The sequence below is a fragment of the Haemaphysalis longicornis genome, unplaced genomic scaffold (genome assembly GCF_048455015.1).
Source record: "Haemaphysalis longicornis isolate Haplotype H1 unplaced genomic scaffold, Haemaphysalis longicornis Haplotype H1 scaffold_6, whole genome shotgun sequence".
Classification (NCBI taxonomy): domain Eukaryota; kingdom Metazoa; phylum Arthropoda; class Arachnida; order Ixodida; family Ixodidae; genus Haemaphysalis; species Haemaphysalis longicornis.
Genome location: NW_027526407.1, coordinates 79,589,357 through 79,610,804, shown reverse-complemented (window position 1 = coordinate 79,610,804; position 21,448 = coordinate 79,589,357). Strand labels below are relative to the sequence as shown.

General features: G+C 48.8%; 1 protein-coding gene across 1 annotated transcript; it reads left to right on the top strand.

Moving 5' to 3' along the window:
• The first annotated feature begins 40 nt into the window (after nt 1–40).
• Nucleotides 41–20,108, top strand: Nc2alpha (negative cofactor 2 alpha). Its single transcript, XM_077675349.1, has 7 exons — nt 41–199; nt 1,015–1,087; nt 2,224–2,317; nt 6,805–6,939; nt 10,363–10,474; nt 12,856–12,953; nt 19,213–20,108. The coding sequence occupies exons 1-7, from the start codon at nt 158–160 to the stop codon at nt 19,301–19,303; spliced, it is 645 nt and encodes a 214-aa protein (XP_077531475.1). The 5' UTR covers nt 41–157; the 3' UTR covers nt 19,304–20,108.
• Nucleotides 20,109–21,448: the final 1,340 nt, after the last annotated feature.

Sequence of the window (21,448 nt, the reverse complement as noted above, 5' to 3'; positions counted from 1 at the left end):
CGTTGGGCCCATACGAAACTGAGGCGTGCGCGTCCCCCCATGGCCGAATTCACTTTGAGTTGGAATTAAAATCGCGAGGCCAGGGTGCGAGTACCGCCGAAGAAGTTTAAACATTTGCCCATGCCTTGCTGATCCTCGCCGTGGCGTACCGTCGGACATGGGAAACAAAAAGAAGAAATACAACGCCAGGTTTCCGCCCGTAAGCCAAACCCTCCTGTCACGACACCGGAGCGTCTCTTCGCGTCGAACGCGCGCTTTGAATGGACGAAACGTCGATGTCGCTTCAGCATCGCCAGGCAGCGAAAACGGGAACTTGTTTACTCTGAGCGCGAACTGAGTCGTCAGCAAAGAGACCCGACGCCTGACCGGACGTCCCGAGAGTGCTAGAACGCCGCGTTTCGAGGACATCCGATCGTCTCTCGCGTGTAGCCGGTGCGGACTACAATATGGTCAGCGCTAGCTTCACTTCGGCGTGCTCCACTTAATTTTTTTGCTTCTTTTTAGTTTCCGCGGGAGTCCCGTACGGTCGCCCCAATTGCGAGCTTGTTGCCGCTACTGGTGCAGGGGTCGATTGACCGCTGTCGCCCTAAGCCAGCGGCCAGAGCCGCGGGACGGGACTCCGCGAACGCGTTTTGCGAGCACCGTTGGATTGCGCTCCCATCCGAAGGCGCTCGTGGAGAGGCCGACAACGTGCTGCTTTCTCGGGCGTCTGTTGTTGGCGCCTGCTGCGCTGCGCTTTTTTTTTTGTGATTTTCATTCGGCTCGCATTTTGCATCTCCTTTTACTCGTGTTTTGTTATTGTTTGGCTTCCGCGGTCGCTTTGTCAACTCCGGCACCTCTGTGCGGCTGTTTTGCTCGCCGCTCCCGGCGGCGCGTCGCGCTGTCTTTCTTTGCAAGAGCTGCGGCGCGGGCTCTGTGCTGTACCGTCGCGGCGCTCTGATCCCCCCTCTCTTTTTTTCTCTCCCTCACGCCTTTTTCTTCTTTTTTTTTTGTTTTTGTTTCCCCCCTTCGCAGGCGAGAATCAAGAAAATAATGCAGAAAGACGAAGAAGTCGGCAAAGTCGCCGCACCAGTACCTGTTATCATCTGTATCCTTTTATTGCGCCGCTCGGCCTTCTCGAAGCGTTGTTGTTTGGTAATGTTCATTGTGTGGTGTTACTGCCGTTAGATTGGGATGAAAAAAATGGACAGTTTTTATTTTAACAAAGCGCAAAAATAAACACACGGTAGGAGAAGAATAGATTATAAGACTAGCGCAGCGCTCGTCTTGTGTACTTTTCTTGTCTTGTGTCGATTTTTTGTGCTGCTCTTTTTACAAGAATTGTGAACCAACTCTTCATCCAACAGCAAGGTTTATTCAAAATTAACACAGTGGAATTGATTTTTTTAGTGGAGCAGTTGCTGCATTCAGATGGGGTGTTTTTTGGGTGCCTGACAAAAAAAAAAAAAAAAAAGCCCGTTGTCAAGGTGTAGTACTTTCCCAGCAGCCAGTTTTTCTTTCGTTTTTTTTTTAATATGCGACAATTTTCTTTTTCATGTACGACAAATTCACAACTTGTGTAATTGCGCGAAATCAAAATAGATTCTCATAGTTGTAGGTTCGGAAAGTCGTTGTTTGACATGTGTCTCGACTTCGTATGTTTGAATGAACTGTGTTGTTTTCCACTAGCGAATATCTTGTTTATCGCAATTGTTTTTCTGAGCAAATGCCAAAAACTATGTTTTTTTTTTTTTTTCTCCAAAAAATGAAATTGAAAAGAGAAGTCTCAGCAAGAATACGAGCTAATTTTGTGACTCAAATGCAGTATTTTACTCATTCCTATCTTGGAACGGAATGTCACTAACATTGAAAGGAAAAGGGCAGGCATGCAACCTTTTTGCAGGGGGTATTTTGTGTCTGTAGTGAAGTGCCAGATAGCAAAATATGCTACGAGAAAATATTCTTGAAGTCTCTGGTGAACGGCGTTCTTTTGAAACATATGGCTGGCACGTTCATAAAATAGTGTATAGCTTGGGTATTTATCTCAACTTTAATGAATCCCACCCGACTTGAGGTAGGTGGACTCAATGGTAATTTCAATGAAGAAAAACGATTACCTTTTTATAAATGAAATGTAATAGTGCTGCAGCGTTGCCAAAATAAAATTTTCTGCGTCACTGTGTTTTAAAAGGACATGGGTGCAGATCGCTGCCCTGCGGGGTTCCTTGACTCGTCTTTTGCCAGCACGAGCTCTCGAGCTCTTTGTAGAGTCCCTTGTGAAGCGTGCCAGTGAGGTCACAAGGTCACGAAGTGCCAAGACGCTCTCCACATCTCACTTGTGAGTGGTCGTGCGACCTTTGAACCCCTCTCATTCTGCGACAAGCAATAACCGTGGTTTCCAGTTTCGCTCCTCAATCATTAAGGAGCAAGGCTGGGTATCTCACTGTAAGAAGAGAGTTAAATGTTTGTGTTTCACCTTTCCATGTCTGAACAGAAGAGGGAGAAAAAAATTTAAATATAGTTTGGAGTGGTTGCATTAGGTGTGGCAATAATAGTGTCCTACTTTGCACGAATTGGTCTACATTTTCAACATTGTGTAACTGAGGAACTGGGTCATTCGGGGGTGAGAAACGATGGCTCCATTGTGTGGGGAAACTGGATGCAGAGCAAGATAAACAAACTCGCAGTTTAATAATGCGGACTCGGGTAAAAAAAAAAAAAGGCCAATAACGCTCGCAGTTAAAAGAAGTGAAGCTACAGAATGTGAATGTCGGCACTGTTGAGATGTGCATCTTTTAGTTGATTGACCATTTTGTAGCATTCTGAACCATCACTTTAGTGCTCATTTCCACTGCATGCTGTAGCATAGTTTTATCTCACTGCCTCTGCTCACCATGTCTGCAAGCTGAGAATGCTGAACACAGAGCCAGAACTAGCCGTCCCGGAGTTGGATAGCTAGCCGGATGGGCTTTTTTTGCTACTTATGTGGCATTATGTGGTGAGAAGTGTGTGAGAGATAATGGGCCAATGTTTCACTGTCGAAAAACGGGGTGAACAGTTGCAACACCTTTGGTTATTAACTACGTCGCAAATACCCAGATTAGTGACTCTCACTTTCATCAAAGCAACCAGGAAATGTTATTCTTTCTGTCTTTTCACGACAAGTTTTTAACTGTGATTTTATATTTGAGATAATGGGCCAATGTTTCACTGTCGAAAAACGTGGCGAACAGTTGCAACACCTTTGGTTATTAATAATACTACGTCGCAAAAACCCAGATTAGTGACTCTCACTTTCATCAAACCAACCAGGAAATGTTATTCTTTCTGTCTTTACACAACAAGTTTTTAACTGTAATTTTATATTTATGGTTTTTTGTTAAAGCAGTAATACGGTGTGGTGGTCATCGCTCTGTGTTTCATATTGTCTGTGTTTTGAGGAACAAATCGGTAAACTATCTCTTCGTCATCGTCAGCTAAGCTTCAGATGAGCATGTTTTATATTACGAATTATCACTATGTAGGCAGAACTATTTTGCGATCCCCTTGGAGTTCGATGTCCGATTTCGCCTGAATTTCGCTCGTCCTGTCCGTTCGCCATGCTCATCTTTACTGCACTAAACCTTCTTTCCTTAATAATGGACCAACTCTCCCAACAACACGTTTTATTGAAGCCTGTATTAGGTTCAGAGAAAAGTGGTGAGGCTTAGGAACTTTTATGAAAGATAATATTTGCTTTTCTATTGTAGAAGATTTAGCTGTAAGCGAGGGCAGCATAGTAGGGCGTTCCCTTATGAAGGCTTGGGTGCCTGAAAATAGCTACAAAGAATAATGTTCGTGCTGAAAGATAGGCTCCGCAAGAAAGAAGACCACTACGTGTGCCGTTTCTTGTCTGTCTTGTGACTTCTCATGCATTCAAATCTGCATCTAGTGAACATACTAGTCTGGGTCGAAATTCGTGTGGATCAGTCTTCTGTTCTAGTTAAAAAAACACACAATGCTTTAACGAGAACTGAAAAAAAAATAGATCTCAAATTGTGTCGTGTGCTTGAATCCCTATTTTTCATTTATGGCGTGTTTATCACAATCTCCTGAATTTTTCATTCTTGCTTCTAATGCCAGTGGTTTGTTGTTAGCTTGTGCTGAGCCATTGGCTTATGTTAACCCGAGTGTGGTTCTTAGTATCGTTTAGTAATAATGATTAAAAAAGCGGGTTTCCTTCGGGGAAGTGCGGGCCCAGTTTTATTCTTCAATGTGCGTTGCCGTTGACTGCATGAAAACACAACCGACTTTTGCGAAATTCCGCCCGAAGAGTCGAAAGCCCAGTAAAGGTCACACGTCCATTGTGCGAGCCGACTGAGATGTTTGGCTCCGAGCTGCACGTTTGGTTTGACGTAAATCTGCGGAAGCACTCATAGTTCAGCGACTGCCGGGATCAAGAATGTGGTATTATTAGGGTGCGCATCATCCATCATAGTCCGTGGAATTCTTTACGAGTTGCTCACGCTTGAGTTGGAGCTCCTTTCGTCGTGGGCTGCGATTTCTAACAACAAGCTTGGCTGGGAGAAATACTGCATCTCCCCCCCCCCCCTTTTTTTTTTTTTTTTTTATTGGGGTTTGGCTATCGTCAATTGCTGGAGTGTTTCTCTTGGGTCTGCAGAATGGGGCGAGTTGTGCGGAAAAGTGTTTACTGCGTGCAACATTTTTTCGCAGACTTGTTTGCTTGCAATTATTTTTCGCACAAGTTAAAGGGAATAGCGATTGGGGTGACAGCGGGTCTATTAGGGTGTTAATAAATTTCCTTCAGAAGTAGCATAGCATAGTTATATGTGCAAATAATGCATCTGCGAAATTGAGCAACACGGGGTACATTTGTCATTTGGAAAATGTGTAATCATTTCATGATAGGCTAATTGGGTACTGAGTGATTTGCTGTGTATATAACATGTCAGCAAAATGTTTACAATGTCGTGGGGGGGGGGGGGGGGGGGAATTGATGTACATTTAACAGCCTTCTTTTTTTAAAAAAAGGAAGAAATATAGAACTGGGTTTTATTTATTCATCCATCCATTTATTTACATATTCTAAGGGCCCCAGAGGGCATTACATGCGCAGGCCAAAGTTGCATGCAGCACACACAACGGAAGAGAAAAAGCTTGCACAGGAAATGCATACATCATAGGTCGTGGCAAAAAAAAAAAAAAAACATTTGTGCGACATTTAGCCCAGCATAAGACGATTCAACAGTTGTGAACGCTATTTAGCATGGAAATCTTGAAATAAGTATGAATCCTAGTCGTACACATTGATATCACTACTTACACTGTTATTGATTTAAGGAGGGCTTGTCTAAAAGAAATCAGATTTGCGTATTGTAACAAGATTTTTCGGTAATGCGTTTTATTCCTCCATAGATAATAAATAGTTTATATTTTAGTGTCCTTTCTTACGACCATGATCGATATGTGTGGAAATATTATGCGCAGGCACAGTGCACCTGGTCGCGTACAGTAGCCGAAATACAAGGAGTGGGAAAAAAAATTACGTACAAACTTGTGTCTAGTGTCAAGTTTTTAAAGATTACGGGCAGTCTTTAAAAGGAGAGCCACTGCTGAACTTTGAGTATGAGGATAAGATAAACCTTCAGACTTATTTTGAAGTTATTTCAGGCGTTTCGTAAGAATGGTGTTGTTTGGGAGCCACATGGTAGGTGCATACTGTAAAAATGATCTTATCAGGGATCTTATCAGAATGCCTAGCTTCTTAAGAGGTGTTTTTGTGGCACAATTTACGTGTGTGGTCGAAATTAGGTCAGATGTGAAAAAGGTACCCAAATATTTAAAACCCTCTACTTGTTCTGTCATAGTTTGTACAAGAATTTCAGGGCTTGTTACTGAGTGTAGAACATGGAATGCATGTGTTTCATCTTTCCCATGTTCATTTCAGTCTTTCGTAGGTGGCATCATTCGGTCAGCTTATGAGAAGTAATTTACGTTTAGATAGTGCAATCGTCTGTGAAAAGTCTTAAATATAGATGAGGCAATATCAATGGCATGCTCAACCATTAATATAAATTAAAAAAAAGAGGTAGTCCAAGTAGGGATCCCTGCGGTACACCGAACAAGGTGCACGTGGTTCTTAATCTGCATTTTATTAATATGTTTGTAGCATTTGGATGGAAATTTTCAATCCTCATTGTGATTTTCATGTTTAACTGCAGTATATAAATTTTTGTGATTAATCATTTCTTCGGTACTCCATCAAAGGCTTTGGCAAGATCACTGAAATAGGCATTGATGTGCTGCAAGGTGTGAATGGAAGAATGGAAATATGACTAATTCGAAAAGCTGCGTTTGACAAGACTTCTTATACCTAAACCGTGTTGATTTTTCAAAAATAGCGTTTTGTGGTAATGTGGGAAATTATTTGCGGGAAAACGATGTGTTCTAACAACTTGTTGCACGATAAGATTGCCAGTAGTATTTGTGAACTCAGTTGTGATACCTTCGTGTAATTTGTGTTAGCCTGCACTTATGTAGTACGGAAAGTTAGAAAAATGGAGACATAGTTACCGCGAGTGCAGACTCGCACGTGCGAAGTCAGACCACTCGACAAACGAGCTGTAGTCTAATTCAGGCTTTCCTTTGCCCGCGTCCAACTGATTCTACGTTCACCAAAGGTGAATATCGAGGGAACATTTCTGGGTGTTGTAGTCGTCCCCTATTGTGTTGCGCGATGCCGTCAAGAGGCTTAACTGCCTCTAGGTTTTTGAGCAGCGAGCTACAGTGGCTGACGTGTCGTTCCCCCTCGTCGTCCCTTGCCAGGAAGGCGTGCATCCTGGCGGACGAGCGGCTGCTCTTCCTCAAGGAGCTGGTCTCCCAGGTGCCCGATGTACAAGGTGACGAGGAGGCCTACGAGGTGGCCTCCTCCCTCCCACAGATGCGGCCCAAGCTTACTGGGTGAGGAGGAGGAGCTCGGCAATCAAATGTGCCATTCTGTGATTACTGGGCTCGTAGGCACCTATAGCCGCGAAAAAATTGTAACAAAAATTTCGTGTCAGTGCTCTCCTTTAAGGGGTACTCACCTGATCACAGTCCTATGGGACTTATGACGAGTTTGCTTTTTTAAGAAATATATCACTTCTTTACTGAGATAAAGAATAAACAAAGAACGCATTTTGACGCTAGCTGTCGAGCAAACGAGTTTTATTTTTTATTATTATTTCAGTACAGAAGTGACATATATCTAAAATAAGCCCCTTCGAGTTCGCCTTGACGGAAGATTAGGTATGGTAATTAATACCCCTGTCAAACGTGCCTATTTAAGTGCATTTACACAGAGTGCACTCGGCTAAAATGTCATTCGGGAGCAGCTAAACGGCAAACGCGAATGACACTTTACAAGGAACGCACTTTAAGCTGAGTGTGGTCCCCAAACACGCATTACTGGGGCCAGCTCGCCGAGTGAGTAATCTCGTGAACAGAAGTCCGAAAATCGGAAAAATTAACATAAAACCGTGAGTGTTTAGATGATAATAAGTAACATTAAAAGTTAATTATAGATATATTGCTTATTTACTTTTACAAAAATTGACGCAGCGACGAAAATTAAGAAAATAATCTCTCTCTCTTAACAACGTGCCAGCGCCGCCTGGTGGGTATTTTGCTCCATGGCAGCCGTTCTCTGCGGCATTCTCGTACTTCTCATAGGTGGTTTCTTGTGGCCCTGTGATTGTGTTCCTGCTTCAGCCTATTTTCGTTGTATTCAACGCTTCCAGATAATTTCCTCCAAACAATACTGCTGCTGTCGTTAGAGAGTTATAGCAGATCGGAAAAACGGTTCCGGTACGGTATAGGGTACCCGTTACCGGACCGTACCGGGAAGGCTCGTTTTAAGAGTTATAGCAGACCGTAACTACCGGCCATGCTACCATGACTGGGAGCGACTTTTGTTGTACGTCGTTTGGCAATTTTTACTGAGTCTGTGGCGCTTCTTGTGCTGAAATATTAGTTTTCAGTTCTCAAAGGCGCTAAAAACAGTATTAGGAAGAGAAAAAAAAAACCCTCCTACTACGGAGATTCGAACATTCTAGTAACGTTGATTCGAACTGCGACTGCATGAACGTGAAGGGGGCATTTTACCTCTACACCATTTCGATAGATGGCGCCAGCAGGTCAAGCTGGGCTCTCAGCAACGTTACTAGCTCTCAGTACATACAGCTGGCTGTTTCTAGTTTTTCGTTGTATTTGAGAGTCCCTCGCACTGATACCGCCTGTTCCTCACTCGCCGATTTGTAAACGGGTCCCATGTTGCTGTTAATACTAGTTATGTAGCCGTATCGCCTTTATTTAACCTAAAAGAAGCTATCGGACATGCGTCGCTCGGCGACACAAGCCACGGCACCGGGACCGTGTTTCGCTTGCTGCTTGAGCTGCAGAATCGCGCGGATTTCACTTGTTGCAACCTCATTTTTCTTAAACCATCTCATATTTACAATCCGTTCGACTAGGTGTGAGCCAATCGTACGTCTCCCAAACTCTTCCAAATTCCAAAGCGGCCGCCCACTTTCGAACGATGGACACGGTACGTCTTGGTACCGTGCGACCAAGTCGCTCTGGTATATGGCAGGGTTCTGCGCATGCGCGGTGGCGTCCAGACGGTAGACGTTACCGTACCGGAACTGTTTTTTCCGATCTGCTATAACTCTCTATTCACTGCGCAGTGAATAACAGTAAAGATATCAGCGCCGATGTTCAGGCGCCGTCCCGACTCTGTTTTTTGTGGTCTTGTGCGAGGCACCGATTGCAACTTTTAACAATGCAAACACAACGAAATGTTTGCATTATTCCTCACGGGATAAGGAGGGGGAATTTCAAGTAATTTTTCACGCCGGCTATCGTCACTGACATCACGGTCAAGGGCACTTTATTTCGTCATTTAGCAGCGCGCAGCCTAAGTGTCACTTGCGAAGCCCGAGTGCACTCGGCGGAAGTGCACTTAAATAGGCACGTTTGACAGGGGTATAATAAGTACTTCACTCTTCACAACTTGACACATGGTTTCCTGGGAACATATTACAAAAAAAAAGAGTACACATTTCTTGTTTGTCTTTTAATACTATGACAAAGGTGGTAACACAGTGTGCACTCTGAATAGTGCCAAGCTATGTTATAGCCTAATTTAACACACTTTTTTGGCATCTTTACCTTGAGATAGCTCATGGCAAGCTAGAAAACGAAGGGCAAGATTTGTTTAGACTGTTGCTATAACGGCTACAAGAGAGGGAGCCAAAATAATGTGCAAGGCAGTGACCGGGGAAGCAGCTCTCGGCACAAAAGTGCGGTGACACCATTTCGTTTCGGGCAACACCCAGAGTTACCGAATATATGGCGTTGCGAAACTCTTCATAGGCTGCCCATGCAGGCAAAAGCGGTTGTGATTGGCCTGCCATCTGGCGGCAGAAAAATGAAGTGGTACTCAGCTGCTTGCGGCTGCCGCCGCTAGGAAGCACTTCTTCATAATATAACGTTTCATAACTTCAGTAGCAAGTTTTATTTGCTAAACTGTGTTATTAAAGGCCAACTGCACTCAAAATTTCGGCCTCTTGAAAACCCTATTTTCGTATAGTCTGCTTAAAAAGAAAGCAACATGCAAAATACAACAGCTGAAATATGCGCGCGGACGCTGCAAGTGGCCAGCCAAAATCAGCAATATTGAAACCGAAACCGAGGAGAGCGCGGCCATTGCAGTGACGTTGCAGCCATCCAGCGAGTAGCCGGACGGTCACCAGCTCGGGAGAACGTCTGCGCGCAAGCTCTACGCGCGCACGGGGCAGCAAATGGGTGAAGCGCGCGCAGCAGAGCTCAACCGGTTATCCGGCTGCGTGGCTGGCCAGAGGAAGAAGCCCCCGTCGGCTGGAACGTCACAGACGCGTCACGGCTGTTTACGCGATCCGCCGGCAGGCGCAGTGTGGTCTGTTGCGGAGCTTTTTTTAAACGCTTCTGACTGATTAACGTGGCGTTTCACGGGGCTACCACTCGTGTCCCAGCTGATTTGGGTACTTACTATGCATTAAAAATAAATTTGGTCGAGGTGAAATTTGAGTGCAGTTGACCTTTAAAGGTAAATTTTTATCATAGCCGAGTTATCGTCCCCAAGATGCTGTGCTAAATGTGCCTGCTCATCATCTACTACGAAGCAGGCGTGTTGAACAGATTCTGAAGTTGAGTTTTGCAGCGGGTGTATTTGTGGTCACCGTTTTATCACTTCAGCTGACGTTTTATCGAGGCCGTTAGGAGTGACGGTCATAAAGAAGGACATTCGTAGCCCGGCGTCAAGTGTGGTTCCTTACGGTTTCCTGCCGCGATGCGTCGTGCATGCAGTGTTCGGAAGTTGCGTGCCAAGAATGGTGGCGGCGAGGCGGCGGGTCCCAGTCACTCCACAGCCGAGGAGACGGACAGCGCAGAAGACGACGACGACGACTACCTGGAAGAGGTGGGCTTCTTGATTGCTCAGTGCGTCCATGTGAGAACGCAGTTTGTGCGTGGCAGTCTTGGAGAGATGGTCAGCTTGCCGTGAAGTTTCTGGTTGTGCTTGCTTAAAGGGGCACTGACACAAAATTTTGAAGGCGAGATAACGTCGGAGATAGATTGGTGGGAACACATATACATCATCTGCAAAATATCAGCGGCGAATACAGCCTAGAACATATTTAAAATCAATTTTGAAGTGTGCGAAACGCAACCGAGCAGCCAGCAGAGGACCACGCGCATTGTACATAAACAACATCCAAACACGTCACGAGTTTGTGTTTGCCGCTTCCGCACTACCGGCGTTTTACGCGGGCTCGCCCGGCTCGCCGCTCCAATCGGAGGGCCGGAGGGCGGAGCTTCTGCTCTCGAGAACGAACGACCCGATCGTTGGCGGCGGAGGCGCCGTGATTTCGTCAGCTAATCGGGCAGCTGGCCGCGACCAAAGTTCTACAGCGATTCCAGGCACTCTGTTTCTATTACTGTTTATTACCATTAGATGCGAAAACGCGCCGGAGGCACGAAAAGCCCACTGAGCTAGCCGCACGGTCGCTGTGCAGGCGGCGGCCACGGCCGCGAAGTGGCCCAGGCCGGCGCAGGTAGCTCGAGTGATAGCTTGTTACCGCTGCACGAAATTGTCCCCAAGTCCCGACCATAGTGGCTTAAATGAGAAAGGAGTTAATGATGCGATGGCGGGTTGCATTAAAAATTGTCATCTGCACCGCTTACGAGAGCGGCACTCGAATATCCGCCGCAGTGCTGAGCCGAACACATCTGTAGGCGGACCTGTAGGCAGACCGGCCGGCTGCTCCCAGCGCGCGTCTTGCCACCCACCGCCTCGAGCGTCGCGCGTCGTTCTTTAGCCGCGGTAGCATTTGCACTCGCAGCGCCTGCGTCACATCCACGGTCGCTTTTTAATTAAGCGCCTCACGAGATCAGTACGTGGGGGCATTCGCAGAAACTGCCGTCGATGCGGATTCGACAGTGCTACGGCGGCTCTGCTCTGTGATATCCCTCCGACGGTCACGTGGTCAGCTTTGTTCACACAAAATCCACAAAATCCATCGTTTCGCGGCACTCGCTGAAACCGAAACTGCGAATGGCCGCATTTAAAATCCCTCTAATTAAACAACCGTCGCACGCTGAAGCAAATGAGGTTTCTACAGGTTATAAGTAGGTCACTAGCTACTTATCGCAACGAAAAAAACAGGATGCTAAATTTTTGTGTCAGTGCCCCTTTAAAAGAGCACGAAGAACATTGTTTGCGGACACTGGTGTTGATTTGGAGGGCCCCTTGGTCGAACCCAGTATCGAAATAGTCGTGCTAGAGTGGAGCTTGATGCAGCATTGAGACGGCTCTGCTTGAGGTTGAGGTGGTGGGGGGTTAGGCATTAACGCCTCTTCTTTTTCAAGGAAAAAAAAATGCGTATAATATGTGGTTTACACATATGCTTATAATACATATTATAAGCCATGTGTTGTGAGACAGTGGTTGGCCCGTTCCAGACGCTTTTCTTGTTTAAGAATCAAATATTGAAAAATAACTTCTGCTTCTGATATTGTGGAAGTGAGCGAATCGGGAACCAGTCAAAAGGCCTTGTTCTGAAGCTTGCTACCAGTTCACTATCCATAAATGGCAGACACTTGCTGACCGGAAGAAGAGCATTGGCACCGCTGCCCCCTGCACATGCACCTTTTGTCACGCTGTGTGTGAAGCAAACATGGACCATCTTGTTCTGCACGGCTCCGCTTTTCATCTTCATAGACTGAACCATAGCGTTTTTCAAAATTCAGATGTAGAAGCATTGCATAGGGACATCCTTGAACATCCTCAACACCTGGTGACCTTAGCTCGGTTTGGCGTTGCCAGTGGCCTGGCGAGCGTGATTCGGTGGGTGTCTTCCTCACTCCCTATTCCCCCTCTTCCCCCTCCAGCGACCTTCGGTCCTCCCCTTCCTGTTAAAAGAATTTATAATCATCATAAATAATAATAAGCAGTTGAAGTCGTTGAAACAAGGGCTCCGTTCTGGCCTCAGAGAGCTTTCATTGCATTCACCTATCTCCTGCCATGCCAGCCTTTGCTTTTTTTTCTCTCTCTCTCTTTTTTTTCCTCAAATTTGGTTGGGGTGCAGTTTTTGCTCACTCATTCTGCCCCACCCCCACACCGTTTTTTGTATATAATGCATCGTCGTGAGGATGCTTGAAAAGAAAACAGACTATGGGCAGCAAATATAGTGCTTTTGAGGTGTTCCTCTGCCAATTGCTGGCCCGTGGCAAGTTTCTGGAGTGGCGTGGCATAGAAGCGTTGCGTGGTAACGCCCTGTGGCGGTGCCTGTTCCCTTCCAGGAGACGGACGAGGGTAGCAGTGAGAACACGGCAGAGGCCCCGCCCGCGCCACCCTACCCGGACGTCCTCACAGCTGGCTACGTCCCCAAACCCCCCATGTGAGTGTGTGTGTGTGCGTGCCTGCTTTGTATCGCACTTCCCATAGAAGTGACGCACCTAAGAGTAGGAGCAAAATGGGGAAGGGAGGGGGGCTAACCTTCAGTGTGGCATTGGAGATCGTTTGAGGCTTGTGCGAGAAATGAAAAATTGCACGAAATACAGAGCGGGATGCTGCCATTCAGGGGCAAGGAGCCTCTCGGAATTTTGTGGTGTAAGTTACAAGAGACACTTGGTTATAAGAGATATTTTAATGAAGTCAGTTTAGTTACTTTTTCTACGTTTGCCATGTTAGCGACATTGCGTATAAGAGACCTTGGTTACTAGACACACATTTTTCAGGTGCCTTGAGTCTTTCTTGTTACGGGATTTTACTGTATAGTACTGGTAATGTCGTAGAACTCGACTCCCAATGGGCTGCTTGCAGCCATCGCCAATCCAGGATTTCATGGCATACCTCAGTTGCTTTGTATTTGTGGCAGCAATCTTTGTTAGAAAAGAAGGAATGCATTTCCTTAGAAAGAGCTCTTATTTTTCACAAACACCATCGGTGTTGGCAGTCTTGGCAACAGCACAATTGAACTTCGCGAAGCGGAAGGTCTCCATAGAGCAAGCCGTCTGATTGAGTGCTTGTTTATGATGGAAACACTCGAGGGCCCCATGGAATTGATGGATTTCAAAAACATTGCTGGAGCCTCTTTCACAGATCGCAGCCTGTACCCCATATCTCATTTTCGATGTGCCCTAATGTCAGCCCAGCTCTGACTTCATGTAGCATCTCTGAGCTCAAGCAGGGGCTTTAAACAAATGAAATAGATGTTGAGGGTGGCCGAGCGGGTACGCCGAGGGACCGCCCCGGCAGAGCACGCAGCCCTGAGAGACACGTACAGACACGATGCTACCAGCAGGAACATAACCCGCCCCGGCGGGGAGCTCGCTTTATTAGCACACCTAGAATCCACTGATGATGATGGTCGCCGTGGCGCCATCTAGTCGAGACGCGACACACTACATCCCCCCTTCAGAAGTCCAGCTTCAGAAGCCCTCACAAGTCCAGCCTCCTTGGCTGGCGAACGGTTCGACCGAACCGTGACACCTGCGCAGTGGGCTCCCGCACAGTTGGTGGTGTCGCAACCTGTGACGCAGACGGGGACGCTTGCTCACTCCTGGTGGCCACTGCTGGTGAGGGAGAAGTAGGAACAAGGTGACTGCGGTTGCGCTGCAGCACTCCTTTGGGTGTCTCTACCACATACGAGCGCGGACGCTGCGCTGGGCTCAAGACGACAGCTGGACTCTTGATATCTCGGACCCAAACATGTTCACCTGGCTGAAGCAGACGAAGTTCACGAGCAGCGTGTCTTCTGTTGAAGTCTTTCGCCTGTCTTTGCCTGTTAGCGCGATCCCGCTGGTCCACTTGTACCGAAGATGGCCAACCTGGCTTCAGCTGGTTTGTCGATTTGGGTATGCGAGTTTGCAGGCGTCTGCCCATTAACAGCTGTGCAGGGCTATGTCCATTGACGCCCGGTGTGTCTCGGTAGGCCAGCAGGGCCAGGTACGGGTCTTCCGACTTGCCTAGGAGGTCTTTGACAGTGCGGACCATTCGCTCCACCTCCCCATTTGACTGCGGGAACCGAGGACTGCTCGTGACAAGATGGAAGCCGTAGGCTTCCATCTTGTAGGCTTCCACGTAGGCCAGTAGGCTTCCACGTAGGCTTCCACGTAGGCCAGTGCAAAGTCCCCGAATTCCCTGGCCGCAAACTGAGGACCATTGTCTGTGCGCAGTAACTTGGGGATACCATGGCGGGCGAAAACGCTCTTGATTGCTGTGATTACTGCTGCTGCTGATGTTGACCCAAGGCTGATGACCTCGGGGAATCTGGACCTGTAGTCAACCAGAAGAATGTAGTCCCTGCCGTTCAGGTGGAAGAGGTCGGCGCCCACCTCCTCCCACGGAAGACTTGGTGTGACAGTAGCCATCATGGGTTCTGGACGTTGGACCCGAGTCTCAGCACACTTGGGGCAGCTGGAGACGGTGTGTTCAATTTGGCTGTTGATGTCAGGCCACCATACCGACTCTCGTGCCACTGCCTTGCAGCGGTTGATCCCTTGATGGCCTTCATGGAGCAGTTCCAGCATGTACCGCTGAAGAGAGGTGGGGATGACAATGCGAGTGTTCTTCAGGAGCAAACCCTCACACACAGTGAGGTCTCCCCTGTGTTGCCAATACTTTTTCAGATGAAGTGGCAACCGAGACTGTCTGGGCCAACCCTTAGTACAGTACTCCACGAGAAGGTCACACTCGCCGTCAGATGCTTGGGCTTGGCGCAGGTCGTCCCACCGTGTGGAGACAAGACCTGGAAGGGAGCGGACGAGTTCTTGCACGTAGAGTTCGACCTGGTCGGCCTGCTGCGACGAAGGAGCATCCACAGGAGCTCGAGAGAGCGTATCAGCTGTAGCCAAGAGTTTGCCGGGTACATAGAGTACCTTGTACTGGTAGCTCATGAGCTTCAGACGGAAGCGCTGGATTCTAGGTGGCAAGAGGTCGATTTCCATGTTGCCTAAAAGTGCAACGAGAGGCTGATGGTCGGCCTCCAGGATGAAGTCCAGACCACGGACATACTGGTCGAACCTCTGCACAGCCCAGCTGGCTGCCAATGCTTCTTTTTCGGTTTGGCTGTATCTTGTTTCTGCCAACGTGAGAGACCTTGAAGCGAAGGCAACTGCTCGACGCTCTCCGGATGGTTGCTCTTGCAGAAGCACGGCCCCCAGGCCAAAGGAGCTTGCATCTGCTGAAACCGTTGTCTTGTACTGGGTGTTGTAAGTTGCAACGCACCGTTCAGAGCACAGCAGTTCTTTTAGCTTCCCGAAAGCAGACTGCTGCGATGGGCCCCATGTCCATTCAGAGTTCTTCTGAAGCAGGGCACGAATAGGTGCGGTGACGTCCGAAACATTCGGCAAGAAACGTCCCACATGATTCACGAGTCCCAGTAGACGACGAACGCCAGAGAGGTCTTCGGGAGCAGGCAGACGCTTGATGGCTGCCACCTTGTCAGGGTCGGGTGAAATACCGTGGGCACTCGCTACGACTCCTAGAAACTTGACACTGTTGGTGCCGAAGGAACATTTGTCTTGGTTGAGCGTGATGCCTGCCTTGGAGAGCCGTGCGAGGACCTGCTGGAGGCGCTGGTCATGCTCTTTACGAGTCTTGCCAAAGACAAGGATGTCATCAATCATGTTCACTACGCCGGTCTGGCCTTCTAGTATCCGGGACATTTGCTTCTGGAAATACTCGGGTGCCGATGTGATGCCGAATGGCAGCCGCAGAAAGCAATAGCGACCAAACGGGGTAATGAACGTTGTGTACAGCTGTGACTGTGGAGACAGCATGACTTGATGAAAACTTGACTTAGCATCCAGCTTAGAAAAAAACTTGGCCTCTCCAAGCAAGCCTAGGCATTGTTCCACCGTCGGTAGCATGTGGCGTTCGCGAAGGACGGCTTTGTTAAGCTGAGAGAGATCTACGCAGATCCTGTAATCACCATCACCTTTTGGCACAGCTACCAGTCCAGCACACCACTCTGTCGGAGCATCGACGCGGCGGATCACTCCTTCCGATTCCATCTTGTCCAGTTTTTTCTTGATGGGCTCATGGAGAGGTAAAGGAAGACGTCTCGGGGCACTTAGTGAGAAGGGCGTCGCCCCGGGTTTCAAACGGATTGTGTAGGCGTCAGGCAATGTCCCCAGTCCCTCGAAAAGGCCAGGGTCTAAGAGCAGCTCTCCGGACAACTCCTGTGAGCCTGAGACATGGTCAAGGAACTTGCATACCCCCAGGGCCTGAATTGCAGGGAAGCCTAACAAGGGAACTGTTTTGGATTCCAGAACATACAGTTTCTGCTCCACGGACTTGCCTTTCCACGTGAGTGTGGCTTGGTATGTACCCAGGACAGGCAACGTGTGATTACCGGGACCTTTGAGCTCGCCTTCTGGAACTTGAAGTTTTGGCGGAACTCCGGAAAATGAGCTTGGTACGACCGAAACTTCGGCTCCCGAGTCCACCTTGAACGACAGTGGGGAGCCATTCACGAGTACTTCGATGAACTTGGCGTTGGGGCGGTTCTCTGCCACCGCGTGAAGCTCAACGGAGCTTGCTGAAGACCGAGTGCGCTTGGAGTTGCATCTTCTTTTCTTCATGCAGACAGTTTCGAAATGCCCTTTCTTGCTGCAGAAATTGCAAGTTGCTTGTCGAGCCGGACAGTCTGCACGCTCGTGCGAAGAACGTCCGCAGAAAAAGCACCCTCTCTGGTTGGGCCTGTCTGGTGACCCCGGCTTTCCTTTTGCGTTACGAACACGCGCGGCGGCGTCGACGGCAAGCGGTGACGAGTCGGCCGAGTCGCGTGCCCGGCGCTCGTTTTCTGCGTCTTCGTGTTGACGGACATGCGTAAGTGCCTCTTGCAAGGTGAGCTTCGGACTTCGGCACAGTTTATCCGAGAGGTTACGGTCGAGCAAACCGACCACGAAGCGGTCGCGGACGAGCCTTTCCTCGACTTCCGGCGACGCGTAGTTGCAGCGCTTTACCATCGAGCGGAGAGCCGTGTAGAAGGCATCGGCAGTTTCGCCCGGTTCTTGAGCACGGCGGTGAAAGCGGGCCGTTTCGTACAGCTCGTTGGGCGGATGAATGAAATGGTCGGTAAACGCTTTTTTGACGGCGGCAACGTCTTTGAGCTCGGAGTCACCCAGCGGCGTGGTTGCGAGTACGACGCGGGCTTGCGGACCCATACAGTAGAGCATAGAACGCACCTGAACCTCCGGCGGTGCTGTGTAGTGGCCCGTGGCGATAGTGTAATCCTCATATTGGAGCAGCCACGTAGTCCAAGAGCCGGGGTTGTCGAAGTCGAAGGGCGGTGGTGGGCGTAGCTGAGTCAGCTGCGGCGCGGCGGCGGCGGCGATGGCAGGGGTAGTCATGGCGGGGGCGGCGGCGGTTGTCTCGTGACGGGCGTACGGGGTTGAACTGGTTGAACCGTTGAACTACGGACGAGCGTTGAACCGAAGAACTAAAGCCACTTCTGACACCATGTTGAGGGTGGCCGAGCGGGTACGCCGAGGGACCGCCCCGGCAGAGCACGCAGCCCTGAGAGACACGTACAGAAACGATGCTACCAGCAGGAACATAACTTGCCCCGGCGGGGAGCTCGCTTTATTAGCACACCTAGAATCCACTGATGATGATGGTCGCCGTGGCGCCATCTAGTCGAGACGCGACACACTACAATAGACACGATGTACTCAATAATTTAAGTCCGCAAACTAACTGCAAATTTTGCTCCTTGCAGTTCAGAACCAGGGTAAAATTATGAGGTGTGACTTTGTGAGCTGTGAACATTGGGAAGAGACCACGTTTTTCTGTTACATCCTTTGCTCTTTTGAGGGGACAGCAAACCCTCGTTTAACATTTGAAATCTCTCTTTTTGCGATTCCCACTGCAGTGTACTGAAAGCAAATTATCTCCACTTTTCACAAAAGTACCACTTATGACGATACCATCTGGCTATACTGAGAACTTTGCTGAAACGAAGTTTTACTGCATGTTTTTTAAGTGGGGAAAAAAAAGGAAGGAAGCTCACACTAATGCGCAAGACTTGAAGATAGCACAGCTGTACGCAATCTTCACGACCTTCACGAAGGTTTAAGTACGTGGTTGCAGCCGCTTTGCTTCTCCTTCGCTGCCGCGACAACCTTTACTCCATCATAGTTGCTATGAGTGTGAGCTTCCTTCATTTGTTTGGAAATGATTATCGTTGGGCATCACCTTGGAGGGGCCTACGCTATGACGTGTCTTTCCCGTTCCGAGCATTTGTTGCCAGTATGACAGCGAACACTGGAGTTTCTTGTTTTGTTTGTTTTTGTTTTTGGCCAATCTATTTAGTGGGTATGCTTGGTTTGATGAACGTGCGGAGGGGACGCTGGGTGGTTGTCGTGAGGCACGCATGCGTGAGCGCTAGGCATTTTCTTGGTTTTGTTCACTGCCAGCAACTGTCAGGGCGACTGCCCGGCAGTCGCCCTGAGGTCTGCGCTCACGTGCGTGTGCTCGGCAATTTCTTGGTTTTTTTAAATGTGGACACGAAAAATTGCAATTTGCTAAACAGCTTCGCTGTTGAAAAGGAGTGTTAACTGGCATGCTGAAATTTGCCAACCCACTAGTGTGCGCCGAATGTCTTCACGTGCATTGCTGACTGTGCCTTTGTCCGCAACCCTTGCCCGCAGATACCCTGTCCCCGAGCTGCCCCACTTTGCAGCGAGCATCACGGCCAGTGCGGTGGCGTCGGTTGCGCCAGACGACGACTACGATTCCTGAGGACGCTGTGTCGACGCAGGAAACAAAGCGGATGTGATATGCAACCAGCCTCACCACCCCAAGAAGGAGGGCCAGTGCTCTCTGTGCGCGGCCTTGGACGGCGCCCCAGTCGCTGCATTGCCTCCCGCTCCCCTCCTCCCCCCCTTTATTTTATTCTTCACTACTGGCAAAGCCGGCGAGTGGAAGAAGAAGAAAACGGCGCAGTGCGAAAAAAATTGTCTGTCCCCCCTCCCCCGATTCGGTCGGCTGTAAAACGAGGGGCGAACCACAGACCAAGTCAAGAAAAATTTGATGCATCACCACTGATGCTGCCATTGCGCAAGTTCTCGCCTCCTGCTGAGCCCTCGACATGAATTTGCCAGCCGTTGGAAGGCGGGAACGTTGGAGGAATGACAAGGGTCGGGGCTTGAATCACTGATGCTGCCATAACAGAGCCCGCCAGAGACCGCACTGAAGCCCTCGATATCTTACGCCTTGTCCAGAAGGCTCACTGAGCGTGCTCCGCTTACAACATGCCCCGCGCCGTACTGGTCTTACCCGCTCCCCCCATTTTCCCTTTCCCACATCATGTTCGCCCTCCAGAAAGGTGTGTTCATTCTGTCGTCACCCGTGTCATCGTGTCGTGACATCACAGCCCTGCGTGTGTGTCTCCCCACTACTGGCCACTGAAAGCATCCCTCGAGGTTGTGTTGTACATAGAGGCTGTCCCCCTCCCCACCCCTTGTCCGTTGGCCACAGTCAGGCGTGATGTAGTAACTTAAGTCGAACGCAAAAAATTTGCTAATAAAAAATTGATTTTTTTAGACGTCCGGTGCCCTGCTTGATCCCTGTGCATGACCTAGCCTGAGTACCTAGTGATGTTTCACGAGCCTTTTATGACAAAAGCCTTATGCTGAATTCTAGTGGCAGATGGGGAACGGTTTCAGAGCTCTGTTGCGGAGCTCAGCGATTCTGAGCTCAGCCCCCGCAAGTTCCGGCTGACTCTGCCGATTTCGGGGGAGCAACTTTTCTTGCTCCACGGAGCGATCTCGGCTGCGACGGTGCTCTCGTTCTGCCATTGCAACAGGATTTGGTTGCTCCTGATTTGCCATTGGAACGTGTCTGCCCTAGATGGAGCAAGAAAGTTGCTCCGAAAGCGCTCTGGATCTGCCATTAGAATTCAACATTAGATTTAAGAATGTGTGTTGTGAGGTACAGAAAATCAGTGGTACAAAAAAAAGTTGAAGTTGTGATCGAAGTGGAGGGTAGGCCGCTGCCCCCACGTGTAGTACAAGCTGCTTTGAGAGGTAAAGGTATCGTCAAGGGCAAATGCGAGGCTCTGGCAACGGCGAGCGAGTAGAACGAGCTTTGGAGGATGCTGTCCAGGGTGCTAATCAGGTTAGCTTGTGATGGGTGCGGCTGCAAAGTTCTTTTTTTTAACACATCGCATTACATCTTTATTTTCTTTTGTGACAAAACATGGACCAATCACAAAAAGCTGCTGTTTCAAGCAGCTTGACGAGGTGGCTGGCCCAGTTCAAGAGACAGTTCTACAGCCGATCAACAGGAGGTCTAACCAGGCACTCGCCTCCGCATTCTTAGTAAGTTCTAGGCATCCCCCATTATTTCTTAAGGGGAGTAAATGATGTGCTTACAGTAAGTTTTAACAAGGGTCAGTTATGTGCAGTCACAAATACTGTAAGGGGGCGAAATACTAAATTGTGTTCATATCAGCAGAAAATGTCGTGGCACCAGGCCGTGTGTACAGACACTACCTGCGACTTTTCCTGCACTCCCAAACAAACGAGCAAGTGCGGGCGCAGTGCAGAAGCAGAAGGGAGGAGTTGTGCCCCAGCAATGGCAGTGGCACGAAGTTTTTGGTGGGCCTTTTTTGGTGGGCCTTTTCAATTCACTCATGCCCTGGCCAGCCTGTAGTAAATGGTCTCTGTCATGGAGCCAGAATTGCCCCGTGAATACCTGTGAAAAACGTGCACTAACTCTTGGGCAATCTCTGCTGGGGCAGTGTGGGAGCTGTGATAAGAAAGACCAGTGTGGAGAGGTTCAGAAACTGCAGGCAAATGGAGACATTGTGCCTTGTTTTAAATGCGAATGCATTTCTTAGCCGCGGGTTGTCTTGCGTCGTTGAGCGGCGTGCGCCTAGCAACA